Genomic DNA, 21,366 nt, shown 5'->3' on the forward strand with positions numbered 1-21,366 from the left:
CCCCAGGCAGGGAGGAGGCCTAGGTGAGCCCTGCTCGGGGTATTCCCTCCCCCGCCCCCCAGCGGTGACACCGCCCCACAGCCCGCCCCTCCAGGTTATTTATAGCGGGCGCTGGGCAGCCGCCTCTCCCCTGGCAGCCAGGGGCCAGACTGCCCGGAGCTGCGGGGAAGGGGTTAATGCCTCTGCCTGGGCTGTAGCCACCAGCCCCCCCCCCCCCCACCTCCTCCACCTCCTGGGATTGAGAAGAGGAGGGGTCCTGGCGGTGGCTTCCCAGCCCGGGCTCATATGCCAATGGCCAGGGCAGCCTTGTCAGGAGCCAGTGGCTGTGGGACACGGGGAAGCTGAGTGTGGATTCAGATGAAGGAACCGCACTGAATCAATGACCACATCCCGGTCTGGGCCGTGCACTGTGGGTCGGTAAGAGAATGTTCTTAGGAAACACGCCCAGGGCTAAATGCGTACTCGGGGACACCCGGTGTCTAACTGACTTTGAAATGGCTCAGAAATACAGACACACACACACACACACACACACACACACACGCGCCCTCACACGCATGCACACACACATGCACGCACACGCACGCGCACACACACACAGGCACATGCGCACGCACACACAGAAGAGTGAAGCGATGGGTCACCAGGCAGGGCTGAGCAGCTGGTTTCCAGGCTCGGGAGGTAGGGCCTGTCTGGGAGCCGCAGCAGCAGCCTCGGGACCTGTTCCAGCAGGTGGGCTGGTGCGGGGTTTAAAAGCTTAGCGTCCCCAGGCTCGGAGCTAAAGCATCTGAGGAATGTGATTAGTAGGCCCCGAGCTTTCCCGGGAGGTGCACAAGGTGGGCCCAGCCCCGGAGGCCTCAGCCAGTTCAAGAAACTCGGACACTGTGTTCACGCTGGTATCCCTGGCCTCCCCCCCCCCCCCCCCCCCCCCCGTCCCCCTCCTCTCCGCCCCTTCCTTCAGGCAGCCTTCCCTGATTGTTCCCACACCTCCCTCCCCTGAAATCTCACAGGCCTGGCTCTCGGCCCCTGGCTTTAGGAAGATGGTCTCTAACCAGCTTGGACAGTGCCTGGCTCTCCCCCTTCTCTTTCACCTCTTCCCCCCCCTCCCCGCCCCCTTCTCTGTGGCAGGCAGCGAGGGCCAGGGGAGACAAGGGCCAGGGGAGATGGCTGGGGGTAGGGGAGGGAAAGCGCCAGGGGCCCCCCAGGCTCTGGGGAAGCCCACGTGCCTCTGCCCCCAGTCGGACGTGTGTCTCTACCGCTCACTCCCCTAGGAATTCTGATCACGTGAGAAGGGATCAGGGGTTGGACAGGGTGGAGTTCAGAGTAAGAAGTGACCAGGGACATGGGAAGGTAACCGAGGACCTGTCCCCATGTCTGGGAGCCCAGGACGATGGAGGAGAGCCCAGAGCTTCTGTGCATCTAATGGCCGGGCGGCCGGGCCGTTGTAGGTAAAAAGGAAAGGGTAGCTTTGGAGGACTGACCCCCACCCCCTAAAACTGACACCGCAGTGCTCTGTGGGGTTCATAGGGACACTTGGGTTCCATGCGTCTCTGAGCAAGAGACGGGCGGGGCTGGTTGTTTCTGGAAGGCTTGCCCGGACAGCAAGGTGGTCATGGGTTGGAGACACAAGTCTGGAGTTGAGGAGAGAGCAGAGAGGGCCGGTACAGCAGCCCAGGCAAGAGCTGAGGGGGTACCTCCGCCCAGAGTGGGGTCCGCCTGTCCCGCAGGGCCACCACGCTGACCCCGCCTCTCATCTGAGGTTGCCTGGGGTCCCCTCCCCCTGCCCCCAAGCTTATGGCCAGGTGACCCCTTGTCCCCAGGTGTGTGAGGCCATCTCCTTATTTCAGCTGCGGTCGCACCAGTGTAGTCTGGGACCACAGCGCATGCCTCGGCGGTGCCATTTCAGACCGCGGTTTTAGAGCATCGCCGGAAGGACAGCCATCGCTCTTGCTCACTGTTTATTTTTATGTGCGCAGCGGCTTCTGTGGGCTCTTGCTTTGATCTCCCGCTCTTGTTTTCTCCTGCAAAATCCGGATTGCCTCTTGTCACTCATCTCGGAGGAAAACCACGTCATCGTGTCTCATTAGGCGGGATTAGTCAGCTCTGGCAGAGGTCTTACCTGCTTGGGAAGCTCATGCTGGGAAGCAGCTGTGGGACCTGTCTTCTCTGGGTTAGCGCGGGCTCCAAGGGGCTGGCTCCCGGCTTTTCGGTCTGTGGTTTCCCGGCTGGCCTCTTGTCCCCGGTGCAGCCACCTTGGCTGGGCTGGCAGGAGTCAGCCTCTGCTCCTCCCTGGGGAAGGGGTCCTGTCCCCTCTGCGGGCCTCCCTGCTGCTCCAGCATCCGTTCCCCGCGGCCCCTGTGATGCACGGCTCCCTCCCTTCACCTTTCCCCCAGTTCCCGTCGCTGTAAAGGGACGTCGCAGCACCTCCCTTGGAGGAACAGCATAAGGATCCAGTGAGAACAGGTGTCGCCAGCCACTTCCCAGAAATGTGGTTTTGTGTCTTCGAGTTCAAAGTCACCAAACATTGAGGACCCACTATGTGCAAGCCCCCACACAAGGCATGGCATGGGTGCCTAGAGCGGAGTATGTTCTTTTTTTTTTTTTTTAATATATTTTATTCATTGTTCACAGAGAGGAAGAGAGAGGGATAGAGTTAGAAACATTGATGAGAGAGAGTCATCGATCAGCTGCCTCTTGCACACCCCCTACTGGGGATGTGCCCGCAACCAAGGTACATGCCCTTGACCGGAATCAAACCCGGGACCCTTCAGTCCGCAGGCCAACCCTCTATCCTCTGAGCCAAACCGGCTTCGGCCAGAGTAGGTTTTTAACACATTTGTCGAGTGACTAAGCCGATGGGAACGGCTGTAGGGATGGTCTCAGGGCAAGGCTCGGGGTGGCCGGGGAAGAGGGGTTTGAGAAGCCCCGGAGCACTGGGCTTCCACCCGCACCTGCCTCTCCCGAACTGCAAGGGCACTGAGCTGGAGGGGGACAGTCCTGAGCACGGACTAAACATTCACGGATGGAGCAGTGAGGAAGGACAGGGTGCGGGGAGAGAAGACAGTGGCCGTTCCAGCGTCATCGGGGAGACAGATCAGGATGGGCCAGGGCTGTGAGGACCAGGGAGCCTGCGGGGGAAGGGGAGCAGAGCTGGGCTGGCTGAAGGGAAGGTGTGGAGGGGTGAGTGAGAATGACATAGGCTGAGGCCGTGGTCCGCAAACCGCGGCTCGCGAGCCACATGCGGTTCTTTGGCCCCTTGAGTGTGGCTCTTCCACAAAGTACCACGGCCTGGGCGAGTCTATTTTGAAGAAGTGGCATTAGAAGAAGTTTGGCTCTCAAAAGAGATTTCAATCGTTGTCCTGTTGATATTTGGCTCTGTGGATGAATGAGTTTGCCGACCACGGACATAGGCTAAGTAAGGGACCAGCAGGGGTTGGTGGGAGAGGAGTCGATCTTGGGTGAGCAGGGCGGTGAGGCTGAGCAGACGGCAGAGCCCTGGCCAGGAGGCCTGTGGTCTGGGTGAGGCAGCCATAGGAGGGATTAGCCCCGGGGATGACACGGGACTTTGGCGTGGAGGACGGCTTGGCTGGGGCTTGCCCAGAGGCTGGAGACCAGGCGGATGCTCTGCCAGTAACAGTGGCCGCGCCGGGCTGAGTTCCGGTCCGATGCTGCTCCCAGAGCACACGGAGCTGGAGGGCACTTCACGGCCATTCAATCCAGGGAGGCCTGGTTCAAGTGCGGGAGGGCCAGCACTCAGCACTGAGGCCTCTCTCCCTGCCCCACCTGCCTGCTGAGCAAGGTGAGCGGGGTAAGCGGGGTGAGTTATCCTCCCCACAGCCGACACACAGCACTACCCGTGACAGCCCCACTCCCATTTATCTCATAGACAGGGTCCGTGTGTCTGAACCCCGAGCGTGGGCTTGATTTGAATTTTTCTGGGAATCTCCTAGACCACGTGTAAACACCAATGGCACTAGTTGGCGGTCGGGGCGGGTTTCTCAACTCTTTTTACTGCGTGTCGCTGAAGCTCAGGTGTCTGCCTGTCATGAGAGGACAGAAGCGCACGGTTAGACACAGAGAGCTCTGGGATGCAGGAGCAGCGGGGATGTCTGACTTTTTCCTCTGTGCTTCTCAGTCGTTTCCAACAGTGTCGGAGACTTTTACAAATATACCTATGTAATAGTAAGAAGAATTGTATTTAGAAACGCAGGGCTTGGCTCTGTTAGGGGGAGGTTGGGTGTGGTTGCTCTGGGCACCTGGGTGGGTGGGCTAGCTGGGCACGTGAGCACGGCTACCAGGGAGGAGACCACAAGCCTCCTGGCCCCGGCACGGGCCTGGCACACGTGTCTGATTTGTCTGGTATGTCTCTGCACAGCTCATGGTCTCGGTTCCAGCTGGAGACTCAGAGGCCGAAGCTGCAGGAAGAGCAAGGCCTTTGGGTTACTTCAGGGGCACCTGGCTAGCAGCACATTCCAGCCCCCCAGTCATGGCGAGCCAGGGTTGGTAGGGCACCTGCTTTCGGGTCAGATCGGGACAAAGTGCAGGAATCAGCCGGTCAGGCTCCCGGCTTGGGAGACAAGCGCCTGCCGGAGGCGGTGCTCTGAGGCCGGCTTTGCAGGGGGGCTGCCTCCAGCCGATCACAGAGCAGTTCCGCTTAGCTGCCTCGCCCCTGAGGGTCAGCTGACGCTCCGTCCTTCCCCGGTCCCTCCTGTGGGCCCAGCCCTGTGTCCGCTCACCCCGGGGAGGACGGCAAGAGGTGGCCCAGGCTGGCCCAGGCTCCATTCAAAGTGAGGAAACACCAGGCTGGGTGTGACGAGGAGGCTGGACAGCTATGGGGGCTGGGCCGTCTGCGAGGAAGAGATGGGAACCCTCGATGGAGACAACTGGATGCTGGAGGGAAGGAGGGAGAGAGTCATTCTTGTTGCCTTAGGTTAGGGAAGTCCATTGTGCTGCTTTTAGAGGAAGCATGTATAACGGGGATGTGAAAATCTCACACCCAACCCTGAGCCTCTGCACTTGCACGCAGTGGGCTGTGCGATAACAGCAGCTCGTGTGAATACAGCCTCAGTCTCTGCTCGGCAGGTTCCTAATCCCTTTCGGGTACCGTATGGATTTATATAATCCTCACAAGCCTCACTGCTCTCTGTGTTTGCGGGAAGAAGAAACCAAAGCTCAGAGAGATTAGGTTATGGGCCCAAGGTCACAGAGCCAATAACTGACGGGCTCAGGAGTGGAACCCGAGCAGTCTGAGTTGTAAGCACTGTGCTGGGGTGTCTGGCGGCAGAAGGAACTCGGAAGCTCTGCAGGTCCTTACACATACCTTCTTGTTTCCCAGGATTTGCTGTGAAATGAGATTATTAGCTCTATCCCCACTCTACCACCTGGGCCCCAACCACCACCCCTTCGGCCGTTCTCACCAGGAAGGAGGCTGTTGGTGAAGGGAGAGGTGGACTTTCACACAAAAGCTCTTTATTTGCCTTAAGAAAGGTAGTGCTCTCAAACGGAGCTCTGGAGCCGTTGATTCGGATAATAGGAGGTGGCTGTGCGGAGACACGCAGGGGCCACGCAGGCTGCTAATGCTCCCGTCGGCAGGTGTATAGAATATTGACAAAGGAAATGCAAATGTGCTGCATTTATTCGCGGGGCTGCTTGGGAAAGGGAGGCTGGGTTTTGAACAGACCATAACTACCATCACAGGTGTCCTCAAATATTGATTCTGTGCCGGGTCCTCTATACCAGTGGTCGGCAAACCGAGGCTCAAAAGCCACATGCCTCAATTAGATTGAGACGTTTATAACAAAGGCCAGCTTAGGAGTACCCTAATTAAGTTAATAACAACGTACCTCCCTATATCGTTTAAGTTTAAAAAATTTGGCTCTCAAAAGAGATTTCCATAGTTGTCCTGTTGATGTTGGGCTCTGTTGACTACTGCTCTGTAGTGCACGTAGTAGGGGCGCGGATCGAAGTGGTACCGCCTGTCAGCATTGCATCTGCTGCGTGCTAGCTGCGTCGCCCTGGCAGCGTGCCGGTGACTTCGGCTCCCTGGGCCGGTGACTTCGGCTCTCTGGGCCACAGCTCCCTTTGCCAAGTGCTTTCTGGAAGGTTGTTTACACAAATGTCATGCCGTGCAGATGCCCTTTCGCCTCACAGTATGCTTTAGAGACCTTTCAATGCCAGTGTTGCTGTGCCATGTGTCACTTATGTATGTAGTCTGTGTGTGTCATCTGTGCTGTGGCCTACACGTGGCATAACATACCACTGGGTGGTGGCGGCCCGCGTGTCACCAGCTCTTGTTCATGGGGAAGTGCCCACTTCCATTTGCAGTTACTGACAAGGCCTCTGTGTGCGGCGTGGGCAAGTATTCCCCCGGGAGCGGACTCAGCACAGAGAGGAAGAAAGAGGGACAGAGAGTCAGAAACATTGATGAAAGAGAAATATTGATCAGCTGCCTCTTGCACACCCCGTACTGGGGGTGTGCCCGCAACCAAGGTACATGCCCTTGACCGGAATCGAACCCAGAACCTTTCAGTCTGCAGGCTGACGCTCTATCCACTGAGCCAAGCCGGTTTCAGCGGACCTTTTGTATTTTAGTGAGGCTGCTCACCCCCCTACAGGTCGCTGCCCTCTGGCCCTGGGACCCAGGAGGTCCTTCCTGATGGATCGTCACTTGGCCAATCTGGTGAGTCACAGCCTGGCTTTCATTTGCACATCCCTGATTGCTCACGAGCCTGAGCGTATTGCCACAGGCACCACTGAAGGAGGAGAGTGATGGCTCCCGGAACACCGATTCTGGGCTGGTCCAGGAGCGATGCCCACGGGACCCGCGTGGGTGGTGCAGGCTGAGGAGGGCGTCACCGAGCCAACCAGACACAGGCCCCAGCCCAGGGCCTCCTCAGCGCCCGGGTGTCCCTGTAACCGAGCATCCCTCGCTCTCTGAACTGTCACTCTCTGAACTTGGGAGCTTGAGTGGCGAGGATGATAGCCTGCTGGCTGCAATTTGTTTTAGTTGTCTATTTTTGCATAGCAAATTACCCCAAACGTAACGGTTAGGACAACGGCAGTCACTGATTCGCTCGTGTTCTGTGGTTTGGGGAAGGCTCAATGGTGCAATCGCATTAATTGTCTGATGAGGCTGGAGCATTCAAGAAGGCTTCTTCATTCACAGGCCTGAGCCTGGGCTGGGCTGGCTGAACCAGCTGGGGCCTGTGTGTGTGTGTGTGTGTGTGTGTGTGTGTGAGAGAGAGAGAGAGAGAGAGAGAGAGAGAGAGAGAGACAGATATCTCTCTGGGGTATGGCTCAGCCCTGCTTAGGGGCCCCTGTGGGCATGTGGTTGCCCACATAGGCAGAGTTGGGACCAGGATAAACTAGGGGCTGCCTCTAGCCAAAGTAAGGGTCCCCCCTACTGGGAAAAGAATGGTGGGTTTGTGGAGAAGGAAGAGGTATTGCCCTGACCTCACGGCCCAGCTCATTGCCCTGCTCTCCCCTTCAAAGGCCTGCTCACACTTGGGCTCCTTGGAGAAGCCCGACGAGAAGGCCAGAAGGTAAGGGAGCATTGCACACACACTGTCATGGGCTGAATGCTCATGTCTCCCCCCACACCCTCCCCGCCCTCTGGCTCCCAATTAATATGTCCGGTCCTCACCCCCATGTGCTGGGATTAGGAGATGGGCCTTTGGGAGGAGTACTTGGATGAGGCCGCAAGGAGGAGTCCTGGTGGGATTTTCGTCCTGTGTATCTACTCTATCACCGCCAGCGCTGGGATGTTAGTGAGATGCACACAGACTCCACCGAGCGCCCGGAGAGCCCTGGGAAGGTCCTTCGTTTACTTCCAGTTGGCAATCTTCAGTGATTCTTGAAGCTTTTCCTGGGAAAGGCTTTTGTGGGCAGCGTGGAGCCCACACCATGGCCATTCAGCAAAAGTCCGCTGGGAAAGGCCACATGCTCTCCACGGAAGCTCCTCATCTCAAGGCTATTCCTCTGGGAGAAAGGGCCTGGCTGGGCAAGCCGTGGGCAGATGCCTTGGCCACGTCACTCGGACACTCCGCTCCTCGGCAAGGCCCAGGATCGTCGGTGGCTCCCAACTGCCCGGAGACCAAGTCCAAACTCCTCCTCTGCTCCTACAGGGGGTCAGCCTGCAGGAGGTCAGCCTGCAGGGGAGTCAGCTGCAGGGGGGTCAGCCTGCAGGGGGTCAGCCTGCAGGGGGTCAGCCTGCAGGGGAGTCAGCTGCAGGGGGGTCAGCCGCAGGGGAGTCAGCTGCAGGGGGGTCAGCCTGCAGGGGGTCAGCCGCAGGGGGGTCAGCCGCAGGGGGGTCAGCCTGCAGGGGGTCAGCCGCAGGGGGTCAGCCGCAGGGGGGTCAGCCGCAGGGGGGTCAGCCGCAGGGGGGTCAGCCTGCAGGGGGTCAGCCGCAGGGGGGTCAGCCTGCAGGGGGTCAGCCTGCAGAGGGTCAGCCTGCGCAAAAGCGTGGCCGTGTGACCCGGCGTGGCTGACTGCGCTTACCAAGTGAGGACGGGGAGCAAATCTTCCCAAGTCACCTGGGACTTCCTGTATCTCCTGCCCTGACCACAAAACTCCAGGAGCCCCCCCTGTGCGAGGAGAATGAAAGTGCCCCCTTGGAGGGGGCAGTGCCCAGCTGAGGTGAGGACCACCTGTGGGGAGTGTAACCTGAGGGCCCAGGCCGGGTGGGGCTGGGTGCCTGAAGGAGCGGGGGGGAGCAGGGACAGAGGGGTGAGAAGGATCCGAGCAGGGCTGTGAGCCAGGGAAGGGGCTGTGCCTGGGTCCCGTGTCCTGCCCATGGGGTCCTCCCACTCCCAGAACAGAGCCACACTGTCCCAATTAGGCCCCAATTAATTGATTATCTGTCTAGACTTGGACAAACGCAGGTGACCAGGAGTCAGCAATAACGGCCTATCCCCTGGTACTTTAATGTCTAGACAGCTGAGCCAAACCTGAAAACATGAACACACAAGACAGAATGAGTGTGCACTCACCCAGGGTTTATTTATCTATTCCTAGTGGGTCCTGGGCTCCGGCAAAGCCACCCGGCGACGCACACTGAAGGACAGACGATGAAAACAGAGACAGGCAGGAGGCCGCAGCTGGTTCAGGCCACACAGCAGAGCAATCAGGGGCTTGTCTCCCGGAGCATCGTGGAGTCCTCCTCTCATCGGGCAGGAGACCTCAGCTGAAGACGGTCCCGGGTTATATAGACCGCGGTAACCAGCTGTGTCCTCATCATCAGTGTGGGCCGGACGGTGTGCCTTATGCTGGGAGCAGGGCGTTTACACGTTAAGGGCTCAGAGCTTATACATAAAAATAGTGGGGTGCTCATCAATTTTGGAAGTTACAGAGTATTGGGGGTTTCCATTCAGCAAGCATTTCACACAGTAATTATTTCATACATTAGAGGGCTTACATTATTATAACACACAGCCTATCGGCTTCCCCAGGGCTGGGCACCAGGCCTTTCCTCTCCTCTCCACCCCTTCCCCACCTTCAACCCCCCACCCCCACCCCACTGCTGACCCTGGGTGTCAGAGAGGGCTCCGTGTGTAGGACATGCATGGCAAGCAGGCCTGAGCCCCGAGCCTTTGCCAGGACGATACAGGTGCCCGGGCTCTCAGCATGGTGAGACCCCCCCCCCCACCCAACCCCGCTGAAGAGCCTGCAGATGGGCAGGGCATGTCCTCATGACCGGGAGGACTTGGCCTTCTAGGCCCTAAGAGTCCCCTCCCTGCCCCCTCCTCCCACCCCTGGTTCCTTCATGTATGAGGTGTCCTGGCCTGGGGTAGCCAGCCCCTGGGCCAGCGCCACTGCCACCGACTGGCCTGGGGCAGAGGCCACTGGGTCCTGTCAGCCGTGAGGCCTGGAGCCCTGCCTCTCCCACGCCCTCCTGGAGTCAAGGCTCCTGTCCCTGCCCGCGGGGCGGCCTGGCCCTTCCCCCGGGGAGACAGGCTGCAGGGGCCACCCATTTGGCCTTCCCCAGGGCTGGGCTCGTCCCCTGGCGCCTGGCTCTGCAGAAGCAGGGCTGGGCCGGCATTGTTGGCTTGTTCAGGTTGCCTAATGCAGTTCCACCTCGACTTTACAGAGCCTTGGGTTTGCTTTTCGAAGTCCTGTCACAGCAGCCCATTCAATGCAGCACCTCTGCCCGGACCTGGGTCAGCCAAAGCTTTCTCCTCCCCAGACGTAAACAGTGTGTGTGTGCGGGGGGAGGAATGGGGGAGCTCAGAGGCCACTCAGACCCGCCAGTGGGCAGCCCCCATAGACAGCCCCCACCCCAACAGAAAGATGAATGGGGGCCTCACGACCCCCATGGTCCCCCAACCCCCTCACCTGTGTGGACAGTCAGAGGGAGACAGCCAGCCAGGCATGTGCCTGGAGCGGCTTACCACTTACCAGGCCCACAGGCATCTTGGAGGGAGCTGGCAGCTTAGCCAGCCTGCGAGTTGGAGTCATGCAAATTGCTGAATTTGGTTTTAATTTATTTGTAGATGAACATCCCTCCCCAGAGGAGAAAGGAGGGGGAGTGCAGACTTGTTTTAATTATTTGGGGCATCATTGACAGAGCCCTCTGAGCTGTGCGCAGGCCTCGGGACAATTGATCTCCAGTGAGCCCCTCTTCCTTCTCGACTGCTCTTCACAATTGCATCATAAGACAGGGTCCAGGGCCCTTGAGCCCCCACCTCCCACCTCCCGCCCCTGCGTTAGGGCCCCTCCCCTTGTCTTTGCAACCCTCTGCCTCAGGCCTTGTGAACAGAGCTTTGGTGAGCGCCTCTGTGCTCCGTCCTCGGGTAGAGGTGGCCAATGCAGAGGCGTGAGGTCCCCCAGGAGCCTCTTCGCCCTCACCCCTCACGGGGCCTTGAGGTCAGTCCAATCCTGTCACCCTCCCCTCCGGTACCTGCAATGGCTCCCACCTCACGCAGAGAAAGAGCCCGGCCTCACAGCAGTCCACAAGGTTCTCCGTGCACGTGGACATGTGTGCACATGTGTACACACCATTCTACATGAAGAACACACTCACCACTCACACACATGCCTGCAGGCACACACAGACCCTTGCATGAACAACACACATATCCAGCCACCCACATCCTGCATGCACACATGCACAGATGCCATGTGAATAGCTAGCACTCTCTCTCTCTCTCTCTCTCTCTCTCTCTCTCTCTCTCTCTCTCTCTCACACACACACACACACACACACACGCACACGCACAGTCCCGGGAACTTGCCAGGCGCTCTCCCAGCTCAGCATCTTTCCTCTGGCTGTGGCCTCTGCTCAATACCCGCTTGGCTCCCTCTCTTAACTCTTGTCTTAACTGGCCCTTCATAGAGGCCCTTCCCACTGGGGTGCCCCTCCTGGCAGCTGCCCCTCCAGCAGACATTGCCTTGCAGAAGGAGGGCTACCTGCCCTGGACCATTTCTCTGCCTCTCCCTTTCCACTGCTGGGGCAGCCTGCAGCCCCTGATGGACAGATGGACAGTTAGGGGCACAGGCGTCGAGGGGGGCTGACACCTTTCTGCCATCCGCGCCCCAGAGCTTCCTGGGGACTGGCTTGCAGCCAGGATCCCGCTGACGCCACATCCATTCCGCCTGCATTGCCTGCCTGCCTTCAGTTCACCCTGGGCACGTACCCTGAGCCAGCTCTGCTCCAGGCTGGTGGCAGGCTCACGCTATTTAGAACAGTGAACCCCACTGCTCACCTGCATCCTTTCCATTTCCCGCTGGACTTCCTGCTTTATTATTCCTAACTTATCTTCTTCTAATTTACCATTTTACTCTTTTTGTTCCTCCCAACTTAGAAGGCAAAGTCCTGCTTAAGAGAAAGGGTTTTATCTGTTTTGTTCCCTCTGTTCACTGTCTGCACAAAGTAGGTGCTCAATAAACAGTGATGGACTGATCACCCACATTTTATAGACCCAGCATCTGAACGTTCAGTCCTGCCTGTTGGACCCAGGATTCAAACCCAGGTCTGTCTGTCTGTTGACGGAGTTATGCAGATCCAAAAGCCGCCTTTCTGGCTCCTCCACTCTGGGGTAAGAGCACCGGCTTGATAGGTGTGATGGCACCGCCAGCGTGGAACCCCACACTCTCCTGTACTGACTGTGTGGTCCTAGGCCTCAGCTCCCACAGCCACGCAATGGAGAGACTTTGAATCACTCAGCGATCATTGACGAGCACCTGGCATGTGCCAGGCACTGTGCCAGGTCTTGCCACCGAGGAGCATGTGGCCTACTGGGAAAGCCTGATGGAGCACAGACATTTCCAAATAATTAAATAATTACCCGAGTATTAAGTACAGCTCCTCACAGCCTTGTCTGGCTTAGGGGCGATGTGAGCTCACCTCCGCACAGGGACCCCAGTGTGAGTTAAGCACCTTCTCCCTTATAAACCTGCCCCCTGCAACAGCTTCTCTGGTGGTGAAGCTTGGCACAACCTCTGCGCCAAAAGGTGGCCAGAGACTGGAGCTCTCTTTCCTCTGTAGGCCTCAGGCACAGGCCCTCGCTCCACCTCTGCCCCCAGCTTTCTGCCCTGCACTGCCCTCTAGTGACCTCAAGGAGACATTGCCACCTCACATAGTTCCATCTCTGCAGCCAGGACCCTGAAGAGACCCAGCTGATGTGGTAGGAGTTGGAGTTGCTTGTTGCTGACATAAGATGCAGGGATCCCCAAGAGCACAGGGAAAGCAGTTAGGAAACACTAGAATTGAGCAGAAGGATAGCAAATGGAGGCTGCCCTTTTCCCTGGGCACAAAACTTTCTGCTTCGGTATGTGTTTTACTGTGTATTAGAGATTTAACAAGCACATCTATTGTAGCGTGTGATTTTGTGAATATTACTGCCTGGAAGCACTTTCCTTTGAAAATAAACTTAAAAATATGTATGTCGGTTGAAAAATTCATAAGTGACAGTATAGGTGTTATGGGCTGAATTGTGTCCCTCCAAATCCACACGTTGAAGTCCTCAACTGCTACCTCAGAGAGTGGCTGTGTATGGAGACAGAACCTTTAATGTGGCCTACAAGTTAAAACGAGACCTTTAGGACGGGTCCGAATCCAATATGTCTGGTGTCCTTTAAAGATCCCCCCCCCCCCCATTTTTATTGATTTTGGAGAGAGGAAGGGAGAGGGAGAGAAAGATAGAAACATCAATGAAGAGAGAGAATCATTAATTGGCTACCTCCTGCATGGCTCCTACAGGGGATGGAGCCCACAACTCGGGCATGTGCCCTGACAGAAATCGAACCGTGACCTCCTGGTTCAAAGGTTGATGCTCACTCACGGAGCCACACTGGCCAGGCTGGTGTCCTTGTAAGAAAAAGAGATTAGGACACAGACAAGTACAGAGGGAAGACCATGTGAGGACATAGGAAGATGACCGCATTCTACAAGCCAAGGGGAGAGGCCTCAGGAGATTCCAAACTTGCTGACACCTTGATTTTGGACCCTTCCCCTCTGGAATTGTGAGCAAGTACCTTTCTGTTGCCTGAGCGCCCCCTTCTGCTGTACTCACACAGCAGCACTAGCACACTCATCCTCTAGGCGATGGGCAGATGGGGTACCCCAAGTCACTGAGTTGGAGGGAGTCGGTACTGGGCAAAGGCGTGGGTTTGGCCAGAATCCAGCTTTGCCAGTTCCTAGCTGTACGACCTACAGCAAAATCAAAAGCTTTTCGAATCTCAGTGTCTCATTTTGAAGGGAACCGGTAGTAAGCACCTGCCTGGAAGTTGTAGGATTAAAAATGCAATACTAATGTATGCCAAATGCTTGGCGCTCAATAACCAACGGTCTCCTTAGGGGGAAAGCAGTTCCCCAGTGGAGGAGGGACTTGTCCTTTCATGTCAGTGCTGAGCAGACGGAGCCCTGGGCTTCTGGGCCCCTCGCAGCCCAGGCCAGGAAGGTCCGTGGGCCTCTGGTGACCCCAGTAGCCCGCGGAGGTGCTGCCGGGGACCTCCAGGGGCCACGTGGCTGGCTGCGGGTTTACTCCCCCAGGACCAAGGAGGCAGACATCCGCCCCACGTCTCCTCTTGGGAAACACAGACTCAGACCGGAGCGGTGTCCTGTTCCAGGCCACCCAGACGGACAGGGCAGGGAGCCCAGCCCGGAGTGGGTGGCCGGCCCGGGCGGCCCCGGCCTTCGGCCTGTGGGCGGCGCCTCCCGCTCGCAGGGGCGGGGTTTGAAGGACGCCCCGCCCCCGCCGGCTCCAGGAAGGGGCGGGGCTTCCCCGCGCCAAGGACTCGTCGCCACGGCAACGCGGCCTTCCTGGCCAACCGCCCGGGGCCTGGGGCTGCGCGGCGGGCCTCGTGGGCAGAGCGGGGCATGGACAGCCTCTTCGTGGAGGAGGTGGCCGCCTCCCTGGTCCGGGAGTTCCTCAGCAGGAAGGTACGTGGCGTCGCCCGCGCAGATCGCTGTAATTTGGGGCTCCCAGGGGGCCCCCCTGGAAACCCGTGCACCCTCGGGGAGGGAGACCTCCCCTGCTGCTGACTGCCTCAGAGATGCCTGGCCGGAACGGGGCTCTGCACGTCCCAGGACCCCTTTTGGTCACCTCCCGCTGGAAGGGCCTGGCCGGTGCCCTCCGGGCTGAGGGGGCCCCGGGGCGATGGCCCAGCGATGGCCAAGCGCCGGCCTCCAGGGCGAACCCAGCCCGAGGCCTCTTTCCCGCCCGGAAAAACTGCGCCCCCAAAAGGGAGCCCCAGGAGCTCACAAAGTTCCCCACAGTCCGCCCCTCCGTCACGGGCGTCCCCAGCTACGTCCTTGCTGTGGGTTTGGTTTTGGGTTCTGCCCCGGGAGGTTTGGGAGGGCTGGGAGGATGGGGAGGACCTTCCCTCTCCCCTGCCCTGTCAGTGGAGTGAGGGCACCCGGGAGGGAGGTGGCTGGGGTCCTGGGGGAGGAGAGCGCAGGGAGGGCGCCCACTACTCCTTCTGCACACAGTGCCCGAAGGCTGGCCACCTGCCGGAGGTTTGAGTCCCAGTGGTGACCTGTTAGGCGGGTGGATGGACCCTTGTCTGGGATTAAACACACACACACACACACACACACACACACACACACACACACTGGGATTAAAACACACACACACACACACACACACACACACACACACTGGGATTAAAACACACACACACACACACACACACACACACACACACACTGGGATTAAAACACACACACACACATACACACACAGAGATTAAAACACACACACACAGAGAAGAAACAATGTTTTATAAAAATGTATATTTTTACTGATGTCAGAGAGGAAGGGAGAGACAGAAATGTCAGCGATGAGAGAGAATTGATGCGCTGCCCCACACACTGGGGATGGAGCCTGCAACCCAGGCCTGTGTTCCGATGGGAATCAAACCCTCACCTCCTGGTTCATAGGTTGTTGCTCACCCTCTGAGCCCCGTCCCCGTGCTGGGCAGTAAGCAGTGTTTTGACTGGAGGAAGGGGAAGGGCTTTGGAGTCAGAGCAGTTCATATGTTCATTACTAGCTATAGTGAGCTTGGGCACGCTGCTCACTGTCTTGGTTTTCTGTTTTTTTTTAAATTTATATTTTATTTTCTTATGTGCAATAAACATTAATATTTCAAGGAAAACAATTTTAAATATAATCATATTACCAAAACTGTACTAACAGTATAATATCATACAAGTTATAAGAAATATTAAAAATCTGCAAATAACAGGATTACTTCTGCTATATTCTAAAATGTTTTGTGTTCCCCCCCCCCCCCTCTGGCTCTATTTTTGTTCATCAGTTTGTGTTGTTCATTATATTCTACAAATAAGTGAGGTCATATGATATTCATCTTTCTCCGAACTGGCTTTTTTCGCTTAGCATAATGCTCTCTAGGTCCATCCATGCTGTTGCAAATGGCACGAGCTCCTTCTTTTTATGACAGCGTAGTATTCCATTGTCTCAATGTTTTTTAGATGTACCACAGTTTTTTAATCCACTCATCTGCTGACGGGCACCTAGGCTGATTCCAAATCTTAGCTATGGTAAATTGTGCTGCTATGAACATAGGGGTGCATATATTCTTTCTGGTCGGTGTTTCTGATTTCTTGAGATATATTCCTAGAAGTGTGATTACTGGGTCAAATGGGAGTTCCATTTTCAGTTTTTTGAGGAAACTCCATACTGTTCTCCACAGTGGCTGCGACAGTCTGCATTCCCACCAGCAGTGCACGAGGGTTCCTTTTTCTCTGCATCCTCGCCAGCACTTGTTGTTTGTTGATTTGTTGATGACAGCCATTCTGACAGTGTGAGGTGGTACCTCATTGTCGTTCTGATTTGCATCTCTCAGATGATTAGTGACTTTGAGCATGTTTTCATATGTCTCTTGGCCGTCTGTATATCCTCTTTGGAAAAGTGTCTATTTAGGTCCTTTGCCCACTGCTGAATGTCTTGATTTTTAAATATAAATATAAATATATATATATATATATATATATATATATATATATATATATATATATATATATAATTGATTTTTTTACAGAGAAGAAGAGAGAGGGATAGAGAGCCAGAAACATCAATGAGAGAGAAACATTGATCAGCTGCCTCCTGCACACCTCCACACTGGAGATGTGCCCACAACCAAAGCATATGCCCCTGACTGGAATCGAACCCAGGACCCTTCAGTCCACAGGCCAACACTCTATCCACTGAGCCAAACTGGCTATGGCTGTCTCGGTTTTCTTACCTATAAAATAGGAATAAGAAGACGTCCCCCTGGCAGATTTATAATGAGGATTAATAATAATATAGGGGCTGCTCCCAAGCTCGGTGTGGTGCACATAGTAGGCATTCAACATTGTCTCCTCCCCATCTCTGATGTGCACCTGTTTTGAAAGTCTTTGTTTGCTTTTTAAACATGTATTTTTTTAAATATATATTTTTATTGATTTCAGAGGAAGGGAGAGGGAGATAGAAACATCAATGATGAGAGAGAATCATTGATCGGCTGCCTCCTGCACACCCCCGACTGGGGATTGAGCCTGCAATCTGGGCATGTGTCCTTGACCAGAATCGAACCTGGGACCCTTTGGTCCTCAGGCCAACGCTCGATCCACTGAGCTAAACCAGCTAGGGGTAAACATGTATTTTTATTAAAAATTTTTTTAAAGGGATGTGGCTTCATTGTATGTGCTCTGTTTTATTTATTCATTTTAATATTTTTAATGTATTTTACTGATTTTTTTTTTACAGAGGGAAAGAGAGAGGGATAGAGAGTTAGAAATATCGATGAGAGAGAAACATTGATCAGCTGCCTCTTGCAAACCTGCTACTGGGGATGTGTCTGCAACCAAGGAATTGAACCCGGGACCCTTTAGTCCACAGGCAGACGCTCTATCCACTGAGCCAAACTGGTTTCGGCTGTATGTGCTCTGTTTTAATGGCTAATTGCCTTTCCATCGCCAAGTTGCAGCTGGATATTGAATATGTCAGTGACAAACCCATGAGGCTCACCACCACTACCATCATTTAAAAAAGTCTGCCTAACCTAATCAATGATTTTCTCTCATCGATGTTTCTTTTTCTGCCTCTCTCTTCCTCTCTGAAATCAGTAACAATATTTAAAAATAAATAAAAGTCTGGCTATCAAGCAAAACTCTCAGAGCTTTCCTCATGCCTTTCCTTTCTTGAGTACCAGCGAATTCTCAAGTGCTCACCTGATGTCCAGCCCCCCTCACCGTCCCACTCTCAGTTCTAGATTCTTCCACAAGCTCTTCCCTGGTCCAACCAAGGCCCATTTCCTCCAAGAGGTCTTCTCAGGTAACTCCCGTTGGAAGACTGGCTCATCTTGTCTGGTTGGTTCACCGAAGCTCGTTATAGTTTACACTTCTGACTCTCTCATAGCCAGATAGGTCCCCTCCGCTGATGCCTGAACTGGGTGGAACCTTGACAATTGTCTGGTTCACCCGGCTCTGGCTCTCGAATTTTTCATCTGGGCACCTAAACCCCTGAGAGGAGAACGGAGGTGCCCACAACCCTGCGCCATGGTTGTTTCTTAGCTGGGCCTTCTGGGAGCTCAAGTCTGAGAGCTGGGGCTGCAGCCCAGATTGGCTGCTGTTCTCACCGTCTCCTGCCCCGGCAGAGACCACGCACCCCCACAGGGCTCAGCTCAGGCAGGCGCCAGCAGGTGTAACCATGAGAGTTCCCATCATGGTTTGAGGAACCTTCTAGGTGCTTGTTTGTTTTCTCAAATCCTTTAACAGTCCTGAAAGGCAGGTATAACGGCTCCCTCTCCTGTAAGACTATCGTGAGAGTAGGAGGCGAAGACACTTCCCCGGGTGAGCAGTCAGATCCCGTTAGAATGAAATCCCAGCGAAGGTCTCCCCAGGCTACAAGGCTGTCTGCTCCCCCTGAGGCCTCGTTCCTCCACCCTGCATTGTACCGGCTACTACTCACCAAGTGTGACCTCCTCTCAGGGAGGCGTGACAGTGTCCTGGCGGCGTCAGGATCGATTGTGATGACTCCTGGTGGCCCCAGCCTCCCAGGTCCGTGGCCCCTCTCCTGTAGGAACAGCCCCATCTACCTCCGCTGCTCTTTCCCGGGGCCTGCCCTAGGTTTGTCATTACCAGCACCACGCCCTTCCCATAATCTCAGTTCCCAGTACCCCTCACTCTCCCCCCCCACCCCCCCCCAATTCTCATATCCAGTCCCCCTTCCTCCGGTAGTCTGACATAAACTGTTCTTCACCCTCACATCTCCATCTCCATTCCCGTTCCCACCACCTTTCATAGGCCTCAACGGATGGAATGTGAGCTCCATGCAGGCCAGGGCTCTGATCTGTTCACTCCGCCTCCAGCAGCTGAGCTGGTGGACTAGTGGTTTGTTCCCTTCGTTTCATAGGCGGGAAACCGGAAGCTAGGAGTGAGCACGGGATGAGGCTCAATGAGTAGCTGACTCCCTAAAACGGTGTTCTTCATCTTTATCTCCACTCCCTGTACTGTCTCCACATTAGCAGCAGCCACACTGTAAGCGTATCCCTGCTTTTGGCCTGCGTCCTCGTCAGTCAGCTCCATGGGCAGTGGGGAACATGGTCTTTTCCTTCTGTGTTTCCTGCACCGAGAGCAGCCCAGCACATAGCAGGTGCCTGACAGATGCTTGCTGGGTGAACGAAGGTTAAGTGGCTGGTGGGACTGGTGGGACCGGTGGGACCGGTGGGACCGGTGGGGCCAAGGACTGGCTGGCTCCCGGGGGTGTTCTCGTCCACCAGCCGGTGGTTTTCCAATGCCAGAGTGCACGAGGTCCTGGAGCTTGGGAAGGCTGAGACTTGCTGATGCGATCGCTGGACCAGCGGCTGCCCAGCAGAGGAGGCCCCTTTCTCAGCGGTCTCCTCATCACCTTGGTGGCGCCATGGTGAAGCCAGAGGAGAGGCTGGAGCCTGCTCTCGGGTCTCCCTAGCTCCGGCACAGCCCCGCCTTTGCCAGCACACACCCCCTTTCTTCCTGTCCTCTGCCCAAGGCTTTCTTTTTGTTCTCTTTGGCTCAGGATGTGCTCTTACCTCTTGTTTCACATGTTCTTCTTGCCTCACTTCATGGCCACAGCAGGCTTGTTGTGTCTTCCCAGCAGCGAGAGCCTCTGCAGAATTCTGAGCAGAGGCGAGGGGAGGAGTCGAGGCCTGTTGAGCACTGAGGTCTGGATCCTTCCAGAGCGGCAGCTCCCCCAGGCCAGGCTGAGCTGTTTGTGAGGATTCTTTGCCTCGTCCTCCGCTGTTTGAGGGTCACCACGGCCTGGCAGGCGAGGTGGGCAGCCAAGCGCTGTGGTTGTTTCTTAGCTGGGCCTTCGGGAGTTCACGTCTGGGTGCTGGGACGTGGCTGGGCCTGCGTCCCTTTATCGCTGCTCACAGCCGCGCTAGGTGACTCCACTGTGTTACTTGGGACGAATCCCCCTGGCTCTGATGTCGGAGAGTAGGAGGGAATGAATGCTGGCCTTTTGTTTGTCTTTCCTTTTGTTTGCTTTTAAAGCTTCATGTTCTGTGGCTCCCAAACCAGGGCCAAACCCTGGGCTCCTGAGCCAGCCTCGGCGTGTCAGCTGACTTCCCCTCTCCTTTTCTGTAAAATGGTCCAACAACGCCTGCCTCACTGTGCTCGGCCCACGGGGTCACTGTAAGATTCCGAATGGTAATTGTGGAGAGAGGTCAAGTGTATAGGTCATGTGAAGTAAATTCTTCAGTCAGTGAGGGAGGCTGGATAAGCCTCATCATAATAAACACCAGCAGTCCCCTGCGTCAGAGAACAGAGGGTTTGATTTAACGTGGTGACTGAGGCTTCCGATCCCCGACTCCCCCGCAGGGCCTGAAGAAGACGTGCGTGACCATGGACCAGGAACGCCCACGCTCCGACCTCAGCATCAACAGCAGAAACAACCTCCGAAAGGTTTTGCATCTGGAATTCCTCTACAAGGAGAACAAGGTACACGCTTGTAACGTGTGGCGTGATTTTCTGGAACTGCGTTTGGCAATGTCAAAGCAGGCGTGGGCCCTGCCTGCCGCCAGAGGTGGGCAGTGGGAGGCAGGCACACCTACTGCCAGGGAGAAACAGACCCAACCAAGTGCTGCCGAGGCCCAGCTGTGAGTCAGTGCCAGCCCAGCCAGGCCCAGGCTGCCCCCCGGGGTACTGCACATGCCTAGTCGTGAGGCTCCTTTTGAACCCGAATCTCTAACAGTTATTCCCTGTGCTCCCTCCTCCTCCCCCGTGGCTATTTTTAGTCAGACTTTGCTCAAGAACATAGTATTCAGTTTTACTAAAAATTTCCATTCCCTGCCTGCCTGAGGTTTTCCTTCTTCAGATCTGAGTAATACCTTGCTCTTTAATTCAGGCAAAGGAAAGCTTGGGTTCAGCCCCCTGGGCATTGGAGTTAAGAATGGGTGGGGGTGGGTGGGACTTCCCCAATCCCTGGCCCCTTCTCTCCCCACCCCCATCACAAGCTCTCTGGCACCTGTAGCTGTCCTTGCTGTGCCTGTCAAGGTCATTGGAGAGTGTGTGTGGCTGTTTAGTTAGTATCTGCCTCCCCTACCAGCAGAACGCAGCAGGAGCCAGAGATGGTATCTGTTTTGTTCCCTGTTGTATCCCCATACTGACCACGCTGCCTGATGACATAATAAATAGTCATATGCATTTCTGGGTTATATGACTAATTGACTGAATAAATGAATGAATGGGTGGATGGTAAATGAAGCTGCATTCTGACTTAATTGCTCTTTCTGTTATGAAGACAGAACCTTCTAACTGGATTTAAGAATGGTCTCTCCTGCAGATGGTGCCTGGGGATAGGGCACATATCACATTTGGAAAGGACCTAGTGACCATTGAGGTTAGCATTTATCACAATTTTTAAAAAGGCTGTGAAATGACAG

General features: G+C 55.7%; 1 protein-coding gene across 1 annotated transcript in view; it reads left to right on the forward strand.

Annotated features, from left to right (window-relative positions):
• The first annotated feature begins 14,221 nt into the window (after positions 1 to 14,221).
• MINDY4 (MINDY lysine 48 deubiquitinase 4) overlaps positions 14,222 to 21,366 on the forward strand; it is an 84,741-nt gene continuing 77,596 nt past the window's right edge. Inside the window, exons 1-2 of the mRNA XM_084896884.1 lie at positions 14,222 to 14,377; positions 20,303 to 20,422. Of these exons, the coding sequence (XP_084753010.1) occupies positions 14,315 to 14,377; positions 20,303 to 20,422 (183 nt within the window). The 5' untranslated portion in view covers positions 14,222 to 14,314. The remainder of the gene's footprint in view (positions 14,378 to 20,302; positions 20,423 to 21,366) is intronic.

The sequence above is a fragment of the Pipistrellus hanaki genome (assembly GCF_964339955.1).
Source record: "Pipistrellus hanaki genome assembly, chromosome: 10".
Taxonomy (NCBI): domain Eukaryota; kingdom Metazoa; phylum Chordata; class Mammalia; order Chiroptera; family Vespertilionidae; genus Pipistrellus; species Pipistrellus hanaki.